This window comes from Mustelus asterias, chromosome 13 (assembly GCF_964213995.1).
Source record: "Mustelus asterias chromosome 13, sMusAst1.hap1.1, whole genome shotgun sequence".
In the NCBI taxonomy this organism is placed as follows: Eukaryota; Metazoa; Chordata; class Chondrichthyes; order Carcharhiniformes; family Triakidae; genus Mustelus; species Mustelus asterias.
The window spans coordinates 58,483,642-58,506,301 of record NC_135813.1 but is presented as its reverse complement, the minus strand read 5'-3'; the positions used below and the strand labels follow the sequence as shown (position 1 = coordinate 58,506,301).

At 43.2% G+C, this 22,660-nt stretch overlaps 1 protein-coding gene across 1 annotated transcript in view; it reads left to right on the top strand.

Moving 5' to 3' along the window:
- The window catches only part of rsph14 (radial spoke head 14 homolog), a 728,797-nt gene that overhangs the window by 9,108 nt on the left and 697,029 nt on the right, over positions 1–22,660 (top strand). Inside the window, exon 2 of the mRNA XM_078226841.1 lies at positions 203–305. Within this exon, the coding sequence (XP_078082967.1) occupies positions 203–305 (103 nt within the window). The remainder of the gene's footprint in view (positions 1–202; positions 306–22,660) is intronic.

Here is a 22,660-nt window from a genome sequence, read left to right as displayed (position 1 = left end):
TTTTATTAAAGCAATGTGTGCAACCTGAATTCATAGTCAATGTATGTTTTTCCAGGGAAGTTGTCAAATTTGGATGCATCTTATACGAAAGCATAGCCAGACACAAGTTAGAGTCTGCAAGTATGCTGTAATTCTATTTCATAGACTACAATGTAGTTATTTAGCTATGAGGTTAATGCTGGATATTTTTTCTTTCCTTAAGGTTGTATGGATAACTTGAAATCACTTTTGGCAGATGAAGATGCTACTGTCCGTCGCAAGACCACAGAAATTTTCTACGTTTTGGTTACACATACCATCGGGAGGTAAGAGAATCTCTTAAAAGTCTCTTTGAAGAGACTTTGTTGAAAAAGACTGAGCATGTATGGAATACCAAAATTAATAAAGAAAAAGAGCAAATGTAAAAAATTTGAAGTAAAGGAATTAAAATGCTGGAAATGTCCAGTAGTCAGCCACCGTCCTGAAAAAAGCAATAACTGTCTTGGATGGATCTCTCCTTATTGGGATTCCAAGATGCTGTGCAGAATACAACACTTTATATATTATGCTAACAGCAATGAAGTAATGGTAAATGAAGCACAATACAGATTATAAACATTTATGCTCATCAGCTATGAATGCTTATTCTTAATGCTTTCAGATGGTGATCAGATTAATTATAATAAAGGTTGCTTTGCTGATGCAGGGTATTTCATCAAGTGCTATGATATGTAATGGTTTACTACTGAGTTAACTCACAATACTAATGAAGATAGTAGACTGTGGAGCACTTCCATAGGGTTTTCAGCTTGGGAATTTGTCAAAAACCATTTAGTATTTGGTATATACAATGAATGGACTGAAGAATGTCAACAACAACTTGTACATAAAATGGCAAAACACTTCACAGGGGCATTATAAAACATTATAAACAAAACATTATAAACATAACATTATAAAACATAAGGGGCGTTATCGGGCGGTTGGTTAGCTCAGTCACCCATCGCCTGAGTTGTGGTGATCCTCAGGTTAAATCACCACAAGTCAGTTCTCTCCCTCTAAGGGGAGAACAGCCTATGGTCATCTGGGACTATGGCGACTTTACCTTTTACTTTATAAAACAACAGATGACTCCCATATAAGGGAGTATGGAAGACGACCAAAGACACAAATGAAGAGGTGGGTTTTAAGGACTGTCTTAATGGAGGAAAATGAGGTAAGGGAGGGGGAAAAGGTTGAAGGACGAAATTCCAGAATTTAAGGCCAAGGCGACTATAGGCACATTCATCAGTAGTGAAGGAATTAAAATTTTGGATGTCCAAGATGTCAGAATTAAAAGAGTGCAGACATCTGGGAGGGTTGTTGGGATGGAGAAGATTACAGAGAAGCACCAGACCATGGAGGGGTTTAAAAACAAGAATGATAACTTTAAAATGGCTACCAGGAGCCAGTGTTGTTCAAAGGCACAGAGATGATTGGTGAATGGGATTAAGTGTGAGTTAGAATGTGGGCAGCATCATTTTTCAGTGACCTCCAGTTTACGTAGGGGCAAATGTGGGAGACTAGCCAGGAGTCATTGGGATAATCAAGTCTGGAGGTAAGAAAGGCATGGATGAGCATTTCAGCTGCACATGAGCTGAGGCAAGGGCAAAGTTGAATGGTGTTATTAAGGTTGAAAATATGCAATCTTAGTGATTACGCAGATATCTGGTTAAACCTATCTTGGGGATAAACATGATGCTACGGTTGTGAATGGTTTGGTTTAGCCTCAGACAGTTGACAGGGATGGAGCTGGTTCCTAGAGAGTCGGCTTTGGAGTGGGGATTGATGTGTAATGATTTCAGACTTTTCAATATTTAATTGGAGGAATATTCCACTTATACAGCACTGGATGTTGGATAAGCAGTGTGATAGTTTTGGGTCAACAGAGTGGTCAAGAGAGGTAATGGTGAGGTAAAGCTGGATGTCATCAGTGTACATGAAGAAACTAATGTATTTTCAGATGATATTGCTGAGGGACAGCACATAGATGAGCAATAGGCTTAGGATAGATCATTGGAGAACATTAGAGATTACTGTATGGAAGTGGGAACAGAAACCATTGCAACTGATTCTCTGCCTACGATTAGATAGATATGAGTGGAACTAGGTGAGTGCAATCTCATGCAGTTCGATGATAGTGGAGAGCAACCATGCCAGAGGCTGCAGACAGGGCAAAAAGGATGAGGAGGGATAGTTTATTTTTGTCAGAATCACGCAAATATTTTGCCAAGAATTATGATGTCATTAATTTAGTTTGTACCATTAATATTTCACATGTTGGAATAGGAGAAATTCGCCAGAGTCAATCACCTGCCAACAACTACCAAATATCATCAGCAAACCTGCCATCACTCAGGGCAGTTGACAAACCAGAGATCACCGATTTAAAGAACTAAATTTTTTTTTGATTTGCAAGGTTTTGATATTTTCAATTTGTTAATGACAGAATGATGTACCTTAATAAATTGAACCTCGTTTGATGTCCTGGTGAAACTCTTGCACTCTCGTTGATTTTACTTATTTTTAACAAAAGTCATTCTCAATTTTAAAATAAGCTTTGGTTATGAACATAGTGACATTCTGCAGCAAGACATGCACTTTACACTAGCATAATGCAAGTGAAAAGGAACAAATTGAGTAACTGGTCGTAACTTTTCAAGTGGGAGCCAGATGTATATTTGAAAAGTGGAAATCTGCAAGATTATATGGAAAAAGCAGGATAGATTGACTAATTGGATTACCATTGGGTTGAATGGCTTCCAATGATCTAGCATTCTATGAGGGATCACCAAACATTCTCCAATATAAGGATGAATGAAGTTCCAATTTAAGTAGTTAGACTAACAATTGGGAATTAGCTGGAATGTAAAGCATGTTTCTGAGTTAATTTAACCATGAAGGCTTCTCGGACAAAGAAAGACTTGCATTTTTATCACAACCTCATAACAAAAACACTTTACAGCTAATCAGGTATTGTAATATGGGAAATAACAAATCCATAAAGACTTGTTTAGATAAACCAGACATCTTTATTAATGTTAGAAAATCATTTGGAAGTATCAGGCCAAGAAAATAACTCCGAAGGGTAATATAAACATCTCATGTTTTATCAGACCCTAAGTGGGGCCTTGAGTTAAAAGATATGGCACACAGACCCACAATTGTACTTAATGGGGCTTATAGGTGGCAAATTCCTTCATATCTATAGAACATAGAACATTACAGCGCAGAACAGGCCCTTCGGCCCACGATGTTGCACCGACCAGTTAAAAAAAAAACTGTGACCCTCCAACCTAAACCAATTTCTTTTCGTCCATGAACCTATCTACGGATCTCTTAAACGCCCCCAAACTAGGCGCATTTACAACTGATGCTGGCAGGGCATTCCAATCCCTCACCACCCTCTGGGTAAAGAACCTACCCCTGACATCGGTTCTATAACTACCCCCCCTCAATTTAAAGCCATGCCCCCTCGTGCTGGATTTCTCCATCAGAGGAAAAAGGCTATCACTATCTACCCTATCTAAACCTCTAATCATCTTATATGTTTCAATAAGATCCCCTCTTAGCCGCCGCCTTTCCAGCGAAAACAATCCCAAATCCCTCAGCCTCTCCTCATAGGATCTCCCCTCCATACCAGGCAACATCCTGGTAAACCTCCTCTGCACCCTCTCCAAAGCCTCCACATCCTTCCTGTAATGTGGGGACCAGAACTGCACACAGTACTCCAAGTGCGGCCGCACCAGAGTTGTGTACAGTTGCAACATAACGCTACGACTCCTAAATTCAATCCCCCTACCAATAAACGCCAAGACACCATATGCCTTCTTAACAACCTTATCTACTTGATTCCCAACTTTCAGGGATCTATGCACACATACACCTAGATCCCTCTGCTCCTCCACACTATTCAAAGTCCTCCCGTTAGCCCTATACTCAACACATCTGTTATTCCTACCAAAGTGAATTACCTCACACTTCTCCGCATTAAACTCCATCCGCCACCTCTCGGCCCAACTTTGCAACCTGTCTAAGTCTTCCTGCAAACTACGACACCCTTCCTCACTGTCTACCACACCACCGACTTTGGTGTCATCAGCAAATTTGCTAATCCACCCAACTATACCCTCATCCAGATCATTAATAAATATTACAAACAGCAGTGGCCCCAAAACAGATCCCTGAGGTACACCACTTGTAACCGCACTCCATGCTGAATATTTACTATCAACCACCACCCTCTGTTTCCTATCCGCTAGCCAATTCCTGATCCAATTTCCTAGATCACCCCCAATCCCATACATCTGCATTTTCTGCAGAAGCCTACCATGGTGAACCTTATCAAACGCCTTACTAAAATCCATATATACCACGTCCACTGCCTTGCCCCCATCCACCTCCTTGGTCACTTTCTCAAAAAACTCAATAAGGTTAGTAAGGCACGACCTACCTGCCACAAAACCATGCTGACTATCACCTATCAATTCATTACTCTCCAAATAACTATAAATCCTATCCCTTATAATTTTTTCCAACATCTTGCCGACAACAGAAGTGAGACTCACCGGTCTATAATTCCCGGGGAAGTCTCTGTTCCCCTTCTTAAACAATGGGACAACATTCGCTAACCTCCAATCTTCTGGTACTATACCAGAGGCCAACGACGACCTGAAGATCAGAGCCAGAGGCTCTGCAATCACTTCTCTTGCCTCCCAGAGAATCCTTGGATAAATCCCATCCGGACCAGGGGATTTATCTATTTTCAGACCCTCCAGAATATCCTGCACATCCTCCTTATCAACTGTAATACTGTCTATTCTACTCCCCTGCAACCCAGTGTCCTCCTCAGCTATATTCATGTCCCCTTGCGTGAACACCGAAGAGAAATATTGGTTCAATGCTTCACCAATCTCCTCCGGTTCCACACATAACTTCCCTCTGCCATCTATAACTGGCCCTAAACTTGCCCTAACCAACCTTCTGTTCTTGACATACCTATAGAACGCCTTAGGATTCTCTTTAACCCTATCCGCCAAAGTCTTCTCATGTCCCCTTTTAGCCCTTCTAAGCTCGCTCTTCAACTCCCTCTTAGCCAATCTAAAGCTTTCTAGTGCACTACCCGAGTGCTCACGTCTCATCCGAACATAAGCCTCCTTTTTCTTTTTAACCAACAAAGAAACTTTTTTGGTGCACCACGGTTCCCTAGCCCTACCAATTCCTCCTTGCCTGACAGGGACATACCTATCACAGACTCGCAGTAGCTGCTCCTTGAAAAAACTCCACATGTCGGACGTTCCCAGTCCCTGTAATCTCCTAGTCCAACCTATGTTTCCTAATTCTCTCCTAATAGCCTCATAATTACCCTTCCCCCAGCTAAAACCACTGGCCCGAGGTTCATGCCTATCCCTTTCCATCACTAAGGTGAACGTAACCGAATTGTGGTCACTATCACCAAAATGCACACCAACTTCCAAGTCTAGCACCTGGTCTGGCTCATTTCCCAGCACCAGATCCAATATAGCCTCACCTCTAGTTGGCCTGTCTACATACTGAGTCAAAAAACCTTCCTGCACGCTTTGAACAAAAACTGACCCCTCTAACGAGCTAGAGCTATAACAATTCCAGTCAATATTAGTCAAGTTAAAATCCCCCATAACAATTGCCCTATTACTTTCACTCCTAAGCAGGATTGACTCCGCAATCCTTTCCTCAACCTCTCTAGAACTTTTAGGAGGTCTATAAAAGACTCCCAACAGGGTGACCTCTCCTCTCCTATTTCTAATCTCCGCCCATACTACCTCAACAGATAAGTCCTCATCAAACCTCCTCTCTGACACTGTGATACAATCTCTGACCAATAATGCTACCCCTCCCCCTCTTCTACCTCCTTCCCTACTTCGACTAAAACATTTGAACCCCGGGACCTGCAGCATCCATTCCTGCCCCTGCTCTATCCATGTCTCTGAAATAGCCACAACATCGAAGTCCCAGGTACTGATCCACGCTGCAAGTTCACCCACTTTATTGCGAATACTCCTGGCATTGAAGTATACACATTTCAAACCCTGCTCCACCCCACCTCTGCAATGCCGTGCATTGCAGTCCCCATCCATGCATCCCTCACTTTCAGCCCCACTACTCAGGATCCCTCCCCCCCCCGAATCAGTTTAAACCTCCCTGCATGGCCTTAGCAAATTTACCCCCCAGGATATCTATGGGGGAGGAAGGATGACGATGGTGACAAAGAGGGCAATTGTAACCCCCAATAACAGGTACAACAGTTGGGTAGTTGAAATAATTGATTTTTAGATCATGACCCAATGGATCTACTTAGGGTTAGGGATAGGTGCATTGACCTTGCTAAATTCTCCCTCAGTGAACCCGAACAGGCGCCGAAGTGTGGCGACTAGGGGATTTTCACAGTAACTTCATTGCAGTGTTGATGTAATCCTACTTGTGACACCAATAAATAAACTTACTTCCGGTTTAATGGAGGCATGTTTTGATGCTTAGTAGTTCTCAATCTTTTCAGTAACATGGTGCACTTCGATGCGACAAACAATTCCATGGCCCACCCATGTTTTTTCAACTGAATTGATTGCTCATAAACATCATATTTACTTGCATTTCCTATGGTTACAGTCTTACTAAAGGGGTTTGCAACATAATGCATACAACAAGCTAAATAAGGATCAAATGCATTAATGTTTGAAATCCACCACAGAGTGCAATTGAACAGAGGGATCTGGGAATACAGGTACAGAATTCCCTAAAAGTGACGTCACAGGTGGATAGGGTCGTAAAGAGTGCCTTTGGTACATTGGCCTTTATAAATCGGAGTATCGAGTATAAAAGTTGGAGTGTTATGGTAAGGTTATATAAGGCATTGGTGAGGCCGAATTTGGAATATTGTGTACAGTTTTGGTCACCTAGTTACAGGAAGGATGTAAATAAGATTGAAAGAGTGCAGAGAAGGTTCACAAGGATGTTGCCGGGACTTGAGAAGCTGAGTTACAGAGAGAGATTGAATAGGTTGGGACTTTATTCCCTGGAGCGTAGAAGATTGAGGGGAGATTTGATAGAGGTGTATAAAATTTTGATGGGTATAGATAGAGTGAATGAAGCAGGCTTTTTCCGCTGAGGCTAGGGGAGAAAAAAATCAGAGGGCATGGGTTAAGGGTGAAAGGAGAAAAGTTTAAAGGGAATATTAGGGGGGGCTTCTTCACGCAGAGAGTGGTGGGAGTGTGGAATGAACTGCCGGATAAAGTGGTAAATGCGGGGTCACTTTTAACATTTAAGAAAAACTTGGACGGGTTCATGGATGAGAGGGGTGTGGAGGGATATGGTCCAAGTGCAGGTCAGTGGGACTAGGCATAAAATGGTTCGGCACAGACAAGAAGGGCCAAAAGGCCTGTTTCTGAGCTGTAATTTTCTATGGTTCTATGGTTCTAATACACTGTCTTTGACAGCGAGAGTTTTAACAACACCAGGTTAAAGTCCAACAGGTTTATTTGGTAGCAAATACCAAATAAACCTGTTGGACTTTAACCTGGTGTTGTTAAAACTCTTACTGTGTTTACCCCAGTCCAACGCCGGCATCTCCACATTTTGACAGCGAGCACAGACACATTTTAAAAATCTGCTCAACTGAACTATTTCTAACTATTCATAGTCCTAAATCTGTTCCACATGTAGCGCTCAGTTCAGGCGCCTGAATTTTGCATTTTTGCATTATGAATTTCATATTTGTAACAATATTTTTAAAAGTTTAATTTTTATTAAATAATTGAACCGATAAACAATTGAAATTCAAAGGTTCAGAGCAAAACGCAAATAGAGTAAATGGCAACTTACCAGGTTAAGTGGGAAATCTTGGAGCTGCTGGTGTGCACAGAGCTTTTTGATCCAGGGAGGAATTGATGCGAGGGCCTCCCGCAAATCTTGCTCCAATGCCAAGCGCTCCCTCCTGTTTTTTTCTTACGTATGCCACTGTTGAAAATGCTGGCTTGCAGCGGTATATTATCGGAAATGGCAAGAGTACAGCAAATAGCATGGTCAGAGATCGTCAGATATTCTGTCAAAACACATCTAAAGACACCTGACCAAACTTCAGCTTCATTATACTATCCATCTGGAGCACGTTTTCTTTCACTGTCAGTTTTTCGGATGAGTCGGAAAAAAAGTGAAATAAAAACTGCATGAACACTGTGGCTTGGTTTCTATGGTGATTAGTAAAAACTATCCATGTCACCCTTTGGCCAGATGAATTTAGAATGTTCACATTTCAGAATTAAAAGACCGACACCTCACTTTTAAAATGTTTGATGATTGATTTTCACAAGTCTTATGAGTTGTAATTTTGGTTGGATTAAATATTGTTTAAGATGAAACAATAGGCGGAATTCTCTGAGTTACAAAGGGTGAAATTCCCGCTGACCATCAATGTTTCACACTCTCCGCAACCCGTCCGTTAGAATTCCAGTGGTGGGTGGGATGGGAGAATTCCGGCCAATATGTTTGTTTTACATTGATTTTCATTACCATGGCACATTTGGACAGCTCTCACAGCTCACCAGTGTGCCATGGCACTCCAGTTGAAAACCACTGGCTTACATGTAACCTACTCGTTAAAGTTGGGTGATGTAAGCGGTGGATATTTATTCTTTCAATTAATGCCCGTTGGAGATATTATAATGAGGTATTTAAAATCCAACTTTGCTTGCATTTAAATAACTTATCCAGCACACTTCCTGGGGCTTGGGAAGCTGGATGTCTGCGTCGGTACATCAGAAGAAGACTACTGCCATCCACAACTGTGACAATGTACTGTGGTGGGATCAATGTGTGTGTAGGAGGGAAATGCACAGGAGTGAAGTGTACAGGAGAGGGACGGAGGTTGCAGGAGGCGCTACCAATGTCACAGGCGTCTTCCACTTCTTGCAAAATCAGTGGTTTTGCAGGCTGAGACTGTCAGATGGTGACAGACACCTGCAGCCTACTAGAATAGGACCGACTACTGGTAAATTACCAATTGGTGTGAAACTTACCACCATGCTCATTTTTTTTTAACCTTGGTTCTTTTCAGGGTGCTACCAGGATGATTGAGTCTCTTGTACCGATCTTGGGGCTTGAAAAAAAAATCATACTTTGACATTCCAGTGCAACATAGAGAAAATGGCACACTATCATTTGTCTTATGGATGTTATGTTAAATCTAGGGCCCACCTACTCTGTCAGGTGAACATTAAAAAAGTTGCCTGGCGCTATTTCAAAGAAGAGCAGGGGATTATCCAGAATTCTGGCCAATATTTATCCCTAACGCAACATTATTAATAACAGATCATCAGGTCATTATGTCATTGTTGTTTGTGGGGGAACTTGCTGTGTGCAACACTGGTCCTTGCATTTCCTATGTTAAAACAGTGAGTTGGATTTTATCCCACTGGCTACAGGACTCTGCTGGAAGACTCAAATGGGGGTCAGAAGCCCGCACTGCGTGGGGAACAATAAGTTATCAGTGAATTTCCCCTAACTAGCCAATCAATGGCTAAAGCGAGGCTCGCTGTCTGATTTAAGTGTGGATGGGCTATTGAAACTGGAGGGCTAAGAGAAGGCCCTCCAGCCTTTTAAGTACCACCATGATGCCTTTCAGGTTAAGAGTGGGAATGTGTGTCCCAAGATGGAGACGCCCTCTCACTTTTAAAAGTTGAAACAAATAGATCAAACAGTCGGGTCATCAATGTGGGGTTGCCTCCTGAATGGGTGACTGCAGTTAAAGCCTGGCAGGCAGGAAGGTTTGCTTAACCTAGCTGGAGTGCTGAATCCCAGGTCTGCCACCTGGAGGCCAACTCCAGGCAGCTGCACTATCGTGTCCAGGAACCTGGAAGCCAATTGGGCCTTCGATAATTGGTCTTAATGGGCCTTTCTTTAATTGTTTGAGTTGGCTACCTGCTACTTATGGACAGGCAGCCTGCACCCCCTCCCCCCAACCTCCTCTACCCTCATCCTGTCTCTGGGAAAATGGCTCAGGGTGGAATGAAGCCTTGGAATCGGTATGTCAATCAACTGTGTGACATTCCATGCTCACCCAGCTTCACACCCAATCTTTCAGGGCCTAAAAATTTAATCTAGTGACTACACTTTAAAAGGGCTTTGGGATATCCTAATGTTATAAAAGGCTGTATGTTAATAAATGCAACTCTTTCTTTTGGCTTACCATAAGGTGGGTGACCAATGGATTGCATGCCATTAAACTTGTCCTTCAGTGATATTAGTGAGAATGAGCGATCACCTGGATTTGCCAGTCAGGCTGGATTTCCTAGTGACAGGTGCCATTGATTGGTAAGTGTGTGCAATCAGAGCACCAACACAACAACCAAAAGGTTTTATAAACTTGTAAGGGATGTTCAAACATCAATGCCAGCAACGCCCACATCCCACAAAAAAATGAAAGGAAAGCACCAGGTTGTCAACTCATCCAATTATAGGCATTTTCCTGACCTATTGTTGGAGGTTGACTGGGAAATCACCAGGTCAACGCAAGTGGTGAAGAATAGTAGCATAGTGGTAATGCATAGAGGTGGCACAATGGTTAGCATTGCTGACTCGGGTTCGATTCCTGGCTTGGGTCACAGTCTGTGCGGAGTCTTCACATTTTCCCTGTGTCTGCAAGGGTTTCCTCCGGGTGCTCCGGTTTCCTCCCACAGTCCAAAAGACTTGCTGGTTAGTTGGATTGGCCATGCTAAATTCTCCCTCAGTGTACCCAAACAGGCGCACTGGCGACTAGAGGATTTTCACAGTAACTTCATTGCAGTGTTAATGTAAGCCTACTTGTGACGCGAATAAATAAACTTTAAACCAGGGACAAAGTTCAAATCCCACCAAGACAGCTGGGGAATTCAAATTCAATTAACTAATAATTCTGTAAATAAAAACATGAGTAATGATGACCATGGGACTCATGGATTGTTGTAAAAATCCTTCTGGTTCACAAAAGTCCTTTAGACAAGGAAATCTGTGTCCTTACACAGTCTGGCCTACATGCAACTCCAGACCTACAGCAATGTGTTTGATTCTTAACTGCCTCAGAAATGGCTTAGCAAGCCACTGAGTTGTATCAAACTGCCACAGAAATATGGAAGAAGATTAAAATCGGATGGACCACCTGACATCGACCTGGGCACTGGAAATAACAAAGGTAGACCCTGCCCAGTCAATCCTGAAAAGTCCTCCTTCAGCACATTGGCTTTGTGTCAGTTCTCTGCAACAGCAACTCAGCTAGTCCCACTCCTCGACCTTTCTCCTTGTAGCCCAGTAAAATCTTTTCTCTTTAGATAGGGGAAGGCGATGGCCTAATGGTATTATTGCTAGACTATTAATCCAGAAACTCAGCTGATGTTCTGGGGACCTGAGTTCAAATCATGCCACAGCAGATGGTGGAATTTAGATTCAATTAAAAAAAAATTGAATGAAGAATCTACTGATGACCATGAAACCATTGTCGATTTTTGGAAAAACCCATCTGCTTCACTACTGTCCTTGAGGGAAGAAAATCTGCCGTCCTTACCTGGTCTGGTTACATGTGACTCCAGAGTCACAGCAATGTGGATGACTCTCAACTGCCCTCTGAAATGACCTAACAAGCCACTCAGTTTCATGGGCAATTAGGGATGGGCAATAAATGCTGGCCAACCAGCAACGCTCATGTCCCACGAATGAATAAAAAAAAAGATAATTATCCAGTTCTCATTTGAAAACCGCAATTGAAAGTGTTTCCACCACATGCTCAGGCAGTGCATTCCAGATCCAAACCATTTATTGTGTAATGAGGTTGTTGTCATGTCGCCTCTGATTCTTTTGTTGATCACTTTAGGATTCTTGATCTTCTGCTGATGGGACTAGTTTCTCCCCATTTACACTCTCCAGACCCCTCGTGATTTTGAACACGTCTAATCAATCTCTCAACCTGCTCTTCTCCAGGGAGAACAGCCCCACCTTCCCCAATCTATCCACATAACTGTGGTCTTCCATCTTTGAAACCATTCTTATAGAATCCTACAGCGCAGAAGGAGGCCATTCGGCCCATCAAGTCTGCACCAACCACAATCCCATCCAGGCCCTATCCCCATAACCCCATGCATTTATCTTAGCTAGTCCTCCTGACATGAAGGGACAATTTAGCATGGCCAATCCACCTAACCTGCACATCTTTAGATCCTTGTACCCTTCTTGTACCCTTCCTAAAACTTTCACATACTTCCTGTTGAAGTTTCTTAACTTACTTGCTTTCATACCCTGTGTTTTTATATATAAAATGCAGAATTTAGTATAATTTCTTAACAGCTTTCTCAACCTGTCCTGTCACCTCAAAGATGTGTGCAGATATACATTGTTACAACCAGCTCCAGCTGAGGTTCCTCAAAAGTTGTTGATCCACACAAGACCCCCCCAATTTCTCTCTGTCTACTGGGATACCCTCCAATTGTTATAAACTTGGATGAGGAGGGATGACTGGCTCCCTTTCTTTATTCAGCCCACCCTCTGCTGGTAGCAACAAGATTTAATCTAACAAGATACCCATTCCCTCGGGTATCTTTTCCAGACCCAATAATTATGTTTAGAAAGCAACCAATTCAATCAAGCTTTCTTGAGTTAAGATAGATTAAGTCTATGAACAATTAAAATGGGAAGGAGAAATGGTAAAACATGTATTATACATTCATGGGGCTCAGAAGTAAAAATTGAGTCCAATAGTAAGTAAATATAAATAAAAAGTCATCTGGAACAGTCCTTGATTTGTGAGGTGTAGATGTTGAAGCTTGCAACTGTTACAAATTGATTCCAGTATTGTTGACTTTTGCAAGCAAATAGCTGATTCTTCAATTCCAGTTTTCTGTGATTTAGTAAAGAGATTTCAATTCTTTTTCCAGCTTTCTCTTTCCAGTTGAAATCCTTTTGCTGGCTGGTTGACTTGCCCAGTCAGAGAGAGAGTCTTTTGAGATATTCCTGCAAAGAATGGCTATTGTCTTTTTGCAGGGGCACTGTTTCAGTTACTGTACCATACACCTCCAGGGAGGAAAGGCTTCCAGCTACTTACCCTCACAGCAGAAGCAGACAGACAGGCATTGGGGCAGCTCTTTAAGTCACCTTTTAACCCCCTTATTTGTATATTCCCAGAGGAAACCGGAATACACTATTGTGTCGAGGCAATTCCATCCAGGGTCTTTGAGATGAGATAGATGTTATGTTCCTGTGACTTTGCTGGAGACAGTAATCAATCTTTGGATGCTTTTAGAAGCACCTTGTCTGGAAACAGGGAAGGGTTCGATTGTCCCTCAGAGAATCATCCTGCAGCCATTCCTGCAGGTGGCTAACTGTACATTGTCAGCCATCTTCAGACTTTGTGTCCTTTGTTTAAAATATGAAACTCAGGTCTTTTTAAAGTCTGTGTATAATTTCATGTTTTTTTTCTCCATCATCGTGACAACACCCAAGTCCCTTGGTTCCTGCATTTCCTTTAGAATTGTATCCTTTAGTTTATGTCACCACTCCTTGTTCTTCTGACCCAAATGTATCACGTCAGACTTCTCGATATTAAACTTTGTCTGCCACATGTCTACCCGTTCTACCTGCCTGTCTATATCCTCTTGAAGTCTATCATTACCCTCCTCTCAGTTCATAATTCTTCCAAATCTTGTATCATCTGGGGGTTGTTTTTCAAACTGGAGGCCTGTGACCAGCGGTGTACCTCAGGGATCCGTGCTGGGTCCACTGTTATTTGTTATTTATATTAATGATTTGGATGAGAATATAGGAGGCATGGTTAGTAAGTTTGCAGATGACACCAAGATTGGTGGCATAGTGGACAATGAAGAAAGTTATCTCCGATTGCAACGGGATCTTGATCAATTGGGCCAGTGGGCTGACGAATGGCAGATGGAATTTAATTTAGATAAATGCAAGGACCTGGGTGGATGTACTGCGGGCTTGCGGTGGACTGAAAAGATTGAGTATGTGGACTTTAACAAAGAGGTTGTGCTGGAATCTTTGAATGGCATCAAGATAGATAAGTCGCCGGGTCCGGATGGGATGTACCCCAGGTTACTGTGGGAGGCGAGGGAAGAGATTGCAGAGCCTCTGGCGATGATCTTTGCGTCGTTGATGGAGACGGCGGAGGTGCCGGAGAATTGGAGGATTGCGGATGTGGTCCCTATTTTCAAGAAGGGTAATAGGATTAGCCCAGGAAATTACCGACCAGTGAGTCTAACCTCAGTGGTTGGTAAGCTGATGGAGAAGATCCTGAGGGACAAGATTTATGAGCATTTAGAGAGGTTTAGTATGCTCAAGAATACTCAGCATGGCTTTGTCAAAGGCAGATCGTGCCTTACGAGCCTGGTGGAGTTCTTCGAAAATGTGACTAAACACATTGACGAAGGGAAAGCGGTAGATGTGGTTTATATGGATTTTAGCAAGGCGTTCGATAAGGTCCCCCATGCAAGGCTTCTAGAAAAAGTGAGAGGGCATGGGATCCAAGGGGCTGCTGCCCGGTGGATCCAGAACTGGCTTGCCCAAAGGAGGCAGAGAGTGGGTATAGATGGGTCTTTTTCTAAATGGAGGTCGGTCACCAGTGGTGTGCCCCAGGGATCTGTTCTGGGACCCTTGCTGTTAGTCATTTTCATAAATGACCTGGATGAGGAAGTGGAGGGATGGGTTGGTAAGTTTGCCGACGACACGAAGGTTGGTGGGTTTGTCGATAGTCTGGAGGGATGTTAGAAGTTACAGAGGGACATAGATAGGATGCAAGACTGGGCGGAGAAGTGGCAGATGGACTTCAACCCAGATAAATGCGTAGTGGTCCATTTTGGCAGGTCAAATGGGATGAAGGAGTACAATATAAACGGAAAGACTCTTAGTACTGTAGAGGATCAGAAGGACCCTGGGGTCCGGGTCCATAGGACTCTAAAATCGGCCCCGCAGGTGGAGGAGGTGGTTAAAAAGGCGGATGGTGTGCTGGCCTTTATCAATCGAGGGATTGAGTTTAGGAGTCCGGGGATAATGATGCAGCTATAGAAGACCCTCGTCAGACCCCACTTGGAGTACTGTGCTCAGTTCTGGTCGCCTCATTACAGGAAGGATGTGGAAAAGATTGAAAGGGTGCAGAGGAGATTTACAAGGATGTTGCCTGGATTGAGTGGCATGCCTTATGAGGATAGGCTGAGGGAGCTCGGTCTTTTCTCCTTGGAGAGACATAGGATGAGAGGAGACCTAATAGAAGTAAATAAGATGTTGAGAGGCATAGATCGGGTGGACTCTCAGAGGCTTTTCCCAGGGCTGAAATGGCTGCTACGGGAGGACACAGGTTTAAGGTGCTGAGGGCTAGGTACAGGGGAGACGTTAGGGGGAAGTTTTTCACACAGAGAGTGGTGGGCGAGTGGAATTGGCTGCCGTCAGTGGTGGTGGAGGCAAACTCAATAGGGTTTTTTAAGAGACTCCTGGATGAGTACATGGGACTTAATAGGATGGAGGGTTATAGGTAGGCCTAAAAGGTAGGGACATGTTCGGCACAACTTGTGGGGCGGAAGGGCCTGTTTTGTGCTGTAGTTTTTCTATGTTTCTATATTTCTATATGATGCATTTTGGTAGATTGAACCAGGGCAGGACTTACTCAGTTAATGGTAGGGAGTTGGGGAGAGTTACAGAACAAAGAGATCTAGAGGTACATGTTCATAGCTCCTTGAAAGTGGAGTCACAGGTGGACAGAGTGGTGAAGAAGGCATTCAGCATGCTTGGTTTCATTGGTCAGAACATTGAATACAGGAGTTGGGACATCTTGTTGAAGTTGTACAAGATATTGGTAAGGCCACACTTGGAATACTGTGTACAGTTCTGGTCACTCTATTATAGAAAGGATATTATTAAACTGGAAAGAGTGCAGAAAAGATTTACTTGGATGGCTGGATAGACTGGGACTTTTTTCTCTGGAGTGTAGAAGGCTGAGAGGTGATCTTATAGAGGTCTATAAAATAATGAGGGGCATAGATCAGCTAGAAAGTCAACATATTTTCCCAAACGTAGGGGAGTCTAAAACTAGAGGGCATAGGTTTAAGGTGAGAGGGGAGAGATACAAAAGGGTCCACAGGGGCAATTTTTTCACACAGAGGGTGGTGAGTGTCTGGAACAAGCTGCCAGAGGTAGTAGTAGAGGTGGGTACAATTTTGTCTTTTAAAAAGCATTTAGACAGCTACATGGGTAAGATGGCTATAAGGGATATGGGCCAAATGCGGGTAATTGGGATTAGCTTCGGGGTTTAAAAAAAAGGGCGGCATGGACAAGTTGGGCTGAAGGGCCTGTTTCCATGCTGGAAACCTCTATGACTATCTTCAGATTTTGAAATTGTACCCTGTAAACCCAGGTCTTGGTTATAAATATAAATCAAGTAAAGTAGTGACCCCTCCATATACCATCCCCCAGTCAGAAGTAAGTAAAGTCATCTATACTTCATGTTTGGATTCATTGAATTAAATAATTAAACTATTCATAGAAATCATAGAATCCCTACAGTGCAGAAGAAGGCCATTCGACCCATCGAGTCTGCACCAACAACAATCCCACCCAGGCCCTATCCCCATGTCTCCACTTGCAAAATGAAATTCTAGCTATGCTAAAGACTATTGATTCAAAATACTACATGGTTTAAAATAACATGCCTACTGGCATTAATATTTTTTACTTAAAAAGCATAGTTTTAATGATGGTTGGGGACTGAAGTGATAAATATATAGGAAGACCATGCAAATGTGGATTTAGAAGTGATATGGCCAGCACATTTTCTTGGAGTACCTGGACTTCAAAATTTTCTACTACAACACTGTTGAAAGGTGCTGTCAAAGGAGCCTGGGCAAGTTGCTACAGTGCATCTTGTATATGGTGCACACTACTGCCACTGGTGGTGGAGGGAGTGAATGTTTAAGGTAGTGGATGTGGTGCCGATCAAGCAGGGAGCTTTGTCTTGGATGGTGACAAACTCCTTGAGTGTTGTCAGAGCTGCACTCATCTAGGCAAGTAGGGAATATTCTGTCACACTCTTGACTTATGTCTTGCAGATAGTGCACAGGCTTTGGAGAGTCGGGAGGTAAGTTCACACTGCAGAATTCTCAGCCTCCGACCTGTTGTTGTAGCTACAGTACTTAGATGGCTGATCCAGTTATGTTTCCCATCAACAGTACCCGCAGTATTTTGATGGTGGGGAATTTAGAAGTTGTTGAATGTCAAGGGGAGATGTGTAGCGCAGCTGTTACTTGCCACTTATCAGCCCAAGCCCGAATGTCGACATGGACTGATTCAGTGTCAGACTCGTGAATGGTACTGAACATCCACACTTCTGACTTAAGGGAGGGAGGGTTATTGATGAAACAGCTGAAAGTGGTTGTGTCTGGGACACTACCATGGGAATTTCCTACAGTGATGTCCTGGGCTGAGATGATTGGCTTCCAATAACAACCATCTTCCATTGTGCTTGGTGTGACTCCAACCAATCAAGTTTTACCGCTGATCTCCATTGGCTTCAATTTTATTAGGTCGTTTTGATGTGACACTAAGTTGGATGCTGCATTGCTGTCAACGACAGATGCTCTCACCTCACCTTTGGAGTTTGGCTCTTTTGTCCATATTTGGACCAAGGCTATATGAGGTCAGGAGTCAAGTGTCGCTGGTGGAACCCAAATTGAGGATCAGTTTGTACATAGGAACATATGAACAAGGAGCAGCAGTCGGCCATTTAATAAGATCATGGCTGAGTAGGTTATTGCTGTGTGGTGCTGCCAGGTAGCACTGTGATGACACCTTGGGCCTAATTCTCCCATCCCTACGCACATGTTTTTTGATGCATTGGGTTGGGAGATGCAGGTGTCAGCCATTTTGCAGGATTCGCCCATGTGTTCCCGACGCATGCGCATCTCCCACATCCAGAGAGTAGGCGCAGTCGGGACCACGCTGGGAACCGGCAGGAAGACCAGGTAAGTGATTTTAATCTGTTTTTAATGTCATTATCGGGCCTGAGACTGAATTCTCCGGGCCTGATGTGGGGAGGGGGTCAGGGCTGGCCCAAAAATGATTGTGTGGGCCGCGATCGGGCCATGGGGGTGTTGCGAGGGGCAGCACTGCGACACTGCGAGGATCCTGGGCTGGCCAGCGATTGAGCTGGCCAGCAAACTGCAGGCTGACAGTTGAGGGCCACTGCGCATGCGCAGAGTTCCAGAACTGTCAGACTCTGGCGTGAATAGGCCCTGCCCCTGAGCTTTTAATGATATTCATGATTGTGACCTCTGCATTGCACAGAGTGTGAGAGATTCGAGTCTGAATTCCCACTGAAAAAACAATCGTGAATTACACCATTTTTTCCGCTAATTCAGCACTTAGAATTTATTTGGGAGAATCGGGCCCCATGTGTCACTTTGTTGATGATTGCAAGCAAACTGATGGTGCGAAGATTGGCTGGGTTGGATTTGCCTTGTTTGTTCATAGGACATCCTGGGCAATTTTCCATACTGTCAGATAGATACCAGTGTTGTAGCTTAGTTGGCTGATTCTAGAGCACAAGTACTCAGTGCTATAGCCAGGATGCTGTAAGAAACCATAGCCTTTGCTCTGTTGAGTGCCTTCAGCCATTTCTTAGTATCACATGGAGTGAATCAATTGGCTTATGACTGACAATTATGGTGTTGGGGACCTCACTTCGGTACAAGGCCAAGATGGTCATCCACTCGGCTTTTCTGGTTGAAGGTGGTTGCGAATGCTTCAGCCTTGTCTTTTGCACTGATGTTCTGGGTTCCCCATCAATGTTGATGGGGAACTTCCTTCACAAGTTCAGTGACTGATAACATAATGTCAACATAGGTGTTTCAGAGATATTTTTAATTCTGCATCATCTGCCTTGAGTTTTCTGTCTCTCCATCTTCAATTGCACTTATATGGCACTTATATCCAGGACATTTTCTTGTGCATTTGCTAGCTGAACTATTTGTGGTAGACTACCTCCAGTCCTCAGGTCTCCTTTGCATTTTGTCTCTCTTTTTCTCAAAGGGGCGTTGTGAGTTATGGTGAAGTATTTACCTGATGGATGCAGTGCGCTTGGTGAGGGTGGATGCACCATGCATCTGAAACAGATGCACCATGCTTCATGAAGATTAGAGTGACTGCTAACCGGGGAGGTGATGAGGTGCATAGAAAGGCTGAATACTGCTCAAATCTGTCCCTTTAATTCCAGTTGATTGTGTCACTCAGCTGTGCATCATGTCAGCTGTGCAGCTTGGAGATGGATATGCAAAACCCAAAGGTCAAATGAACTGCTTCAATTCAATTGTGATTGCAAAAGCCAAACTACTGAGCTCTACACTGGGTTTTGCTCACACGATTTCAACCCCCCAGCCACCTCGCAGAATCTGTCTCCAGATTAATATTAGAGCCAGAGACTTGCACCTTCATGAAGTCCACAGTATGATGTGTTGAAGAAACTTCTCTTTGAAGATATAAGACAGAATGTTTAGGCATACATATAGTTAGTGGTAGAAGTAGTATAACAGGGAGGAGAAGTAGTCTCAGACTTTCTTACAGTAGTTCTTGCATTAGTTTGAAGAAGATTACCTTTGCATTTTCTCATCTACTCATATAAGTAACTTAATGACATAGGTACCCTTATCAAAAGAAATATATTCAGAACAAAGGTTGCAGAAGTCAGATTGAAATAGTGTGTGATGTCAGGAAAGGTTGGAGAACAGGCAGTCAGCTGTAATGTTATCACTCCTGAAGATGATCTCAACCAGAACAGAGTATCCAAGTGGAGAATGTGAAAACCTACAGCCAAGGTGGCGCAGACAAGGTAGAAAGTAGATTCAACCGAAGTCTCATTATCACCAGGTTGTGTAAGCTTCAAAACATTGCTAACCACTAATACAATAATGTTTATCTATCAGCTGTCTAAAGCTGTTACCGAGTCAGTTATTGAGTGAATTAACCCAAATTTAACTTAATCAGTTTTCAATAGTCTCACACACTGATCTCAACATTAATTTCATAACTGACTTTGTTGGTGCTGAATTATGGTGATACTATGGAGTTGCCTTACATATTTTGTTTATAAATTGACTGTCATTCACACTGTTATTTGACTCTGATTACATCTATTAATTGCTCATTTGCCTGCAAGTTCTGATTTTGTAGTCAATAAATTATGTTAATACAAGGCTTGTTGTTTGACGTGTTCCTCAATTAATCAAGAAAGAGTGAATTAATTCAATCAGTAGCTTGCAGGTATCATTATTACGTTTTGATAATGTGTGCAAAATTTACTCTGAACTGGATATTTTAATTGGTTTGGCAAACTGATTTAGGCATCATTCACTCCGAGACGTAAAATTTGAATGCTAAACCCCAGATGGTTCCTTAGTGAGTATTTAATTGAGCTGGATTAAAGATTTATCTGGTTCCTTGACATGCATTTGTCAGCATACCTGAAACTCTCTGCTGCTGCCTCAAGTTTAAAATCTTCATCTTTATGTTTAAAGGATCACCCTTTTCACTCCTATTGCTGTAAATTCTCCAGCCCTTCAAAACCGTCTTTTATCTGACTCTGGCTGCTTGTGCTTCCTGTGTACTTTCATTCCATCATAGACTGCCATTGTATCAGCTGCCCAGGCCCTTGCTCTTAAATTCCTGCTGAAATCTTTACATCTCTCTTTCTTCAAGCTAAAACCCATTCCTTTCACCAACCGCCCCTCCTAACATCTCTTTCTTTGGTCCCAAGAAACATAGAAAATGCACAGGAGGAAGCCATTCGGCCCTTCGAGCCTGCACTGACATTCATTATGATCATGGCTGATCATCCAACTCAGTAGCCTGATCCTGCCTGCTCCCCCCCCCCGCATATCGCCAACCCCGATCGCCAGCCCCCCTGGGCCAGCTCTGATCCCCCCTCACCCACCCATGGGCAGCCTCAATTGACCTCTCCCTCCCTCCTCCACCGATCCTTAATGCACACTCTGCAGCATCCTCCCCACCACCACCTGGCTTGACCCCAGGAATCTCCCCCCACCTCAGGCCCTGTTCCCTTGGCACTGCCAGGGTGCCAAGCTGACACTGCCCTAAGTGTACCCTCCCGCGGGGGCGTCAATGGCTTCTGCCCCCATCAGTGAGGTCATAATACCTGGTCCCCACTGTTGGGGGCCATCTTTAATCCCCCCGGTGGCAACCTCTCCTAGTGGAGGGGGGGGAAACATTAGTAAGCCCAGATGATACTGTTCCAGGCTCGCTAATGATATTGAAATTGAAATTTAAATATGGTGATCAGCCTCATGCTAGTTTCCAACACAAGGCTGATTATGCCATAAAAAATGACCTGGGAAAGTTGCGACCAACGAATCCCACTACAGCCCCATGCTGAGATCACCTGGCCCGCTGCACTACTTAAGCAGGGCAGCGAGCTGGGAAAATCGCACCCACAATGTTTTGGCCTCAACTACTTTTTGTGGTAATGAGTTCCATAGGCTGACCATTCTGTGGGTGAAGAAATGTTTCCTCATCTCTGCCCTAAACGGTCTACTGATCCCCAGACTGTGACCTCTGGTTCAGGAGAGTGCTCAGTATCCATTTTTCAATTACCACTCTCTGAAGCACCTTGGGATATTTTTTGTTGTTAAAGGCGCTTTATAAGTATAACTCACTGACATTTTTCCTCGAGTTTACATTGAGCTTCATTAGATTAGTGTAGTAGGTCACAAATGGAGAGTTTGGAGTGGCAATGTGTTGCAAAACGGAAAGCTTTGTTGTGCACTTGCTGACAAAATTGAGGTGTTTTGACAAGCTGCAACCCAGTTGGTGTTTTGCTTCTGTAACTTGTGATGGCACATGGAATGTGTGTTTCCAGTCTTAAACAATGGAGAAGGTTGAACATTTGTAGTATCTTGTCCACTTAAACAGGAAGGTGTCAGGAAAAGGAGAGCATGTTGTGTGGGTCGTGAAATTATGAACCAAGTTGTTTTGTGGGAAACATATTCTTCGGAAGGCAGTATTTAAGAATGACTGGCAACAATTTATTCTCTCTTTCTCTTTTACACCATTCCGAAAAGTAAAATCTAAAAAATATACAGATCATTTATGAAAGATTGCACCCAGAATAAAAGACTAGTTTTTTTTTGTCAAAGAAGACACCATTACTACTACATCTTGGTGCAATCATATGTAGTAGCACTTTGCTTTGCCATTCTCTTTATCACACATTGGCAGATCTAATTTTTAAACACATTTAATTGAGATTCTCACATCGGTGGCCAGCTATGATGGATTGGGGAACATTACTTGAAGGGATGATGGTGAATAGGTAATGGCAAACATTCAAAGAGCGCATTGATGAACTGCAACAATTGTTCATTCATGTCTGATGCAAAATAGAACGGGGAAGGTGGCCAAACCAAGGCTTACAAGAGAAATTAGAGGTAGTATTAGTTCCAAGGAAGAGGCATACAGACTGGCCAGAAAAAACAGCAGACCTAATAATTGGGAGCAGTTTAGCAAAGGAGGATAAAGGGATGATTAAGAAAGGGAAAATCAAGTAAGCTTGTGGGTGCATAAGAACTGAAGAGAAAAA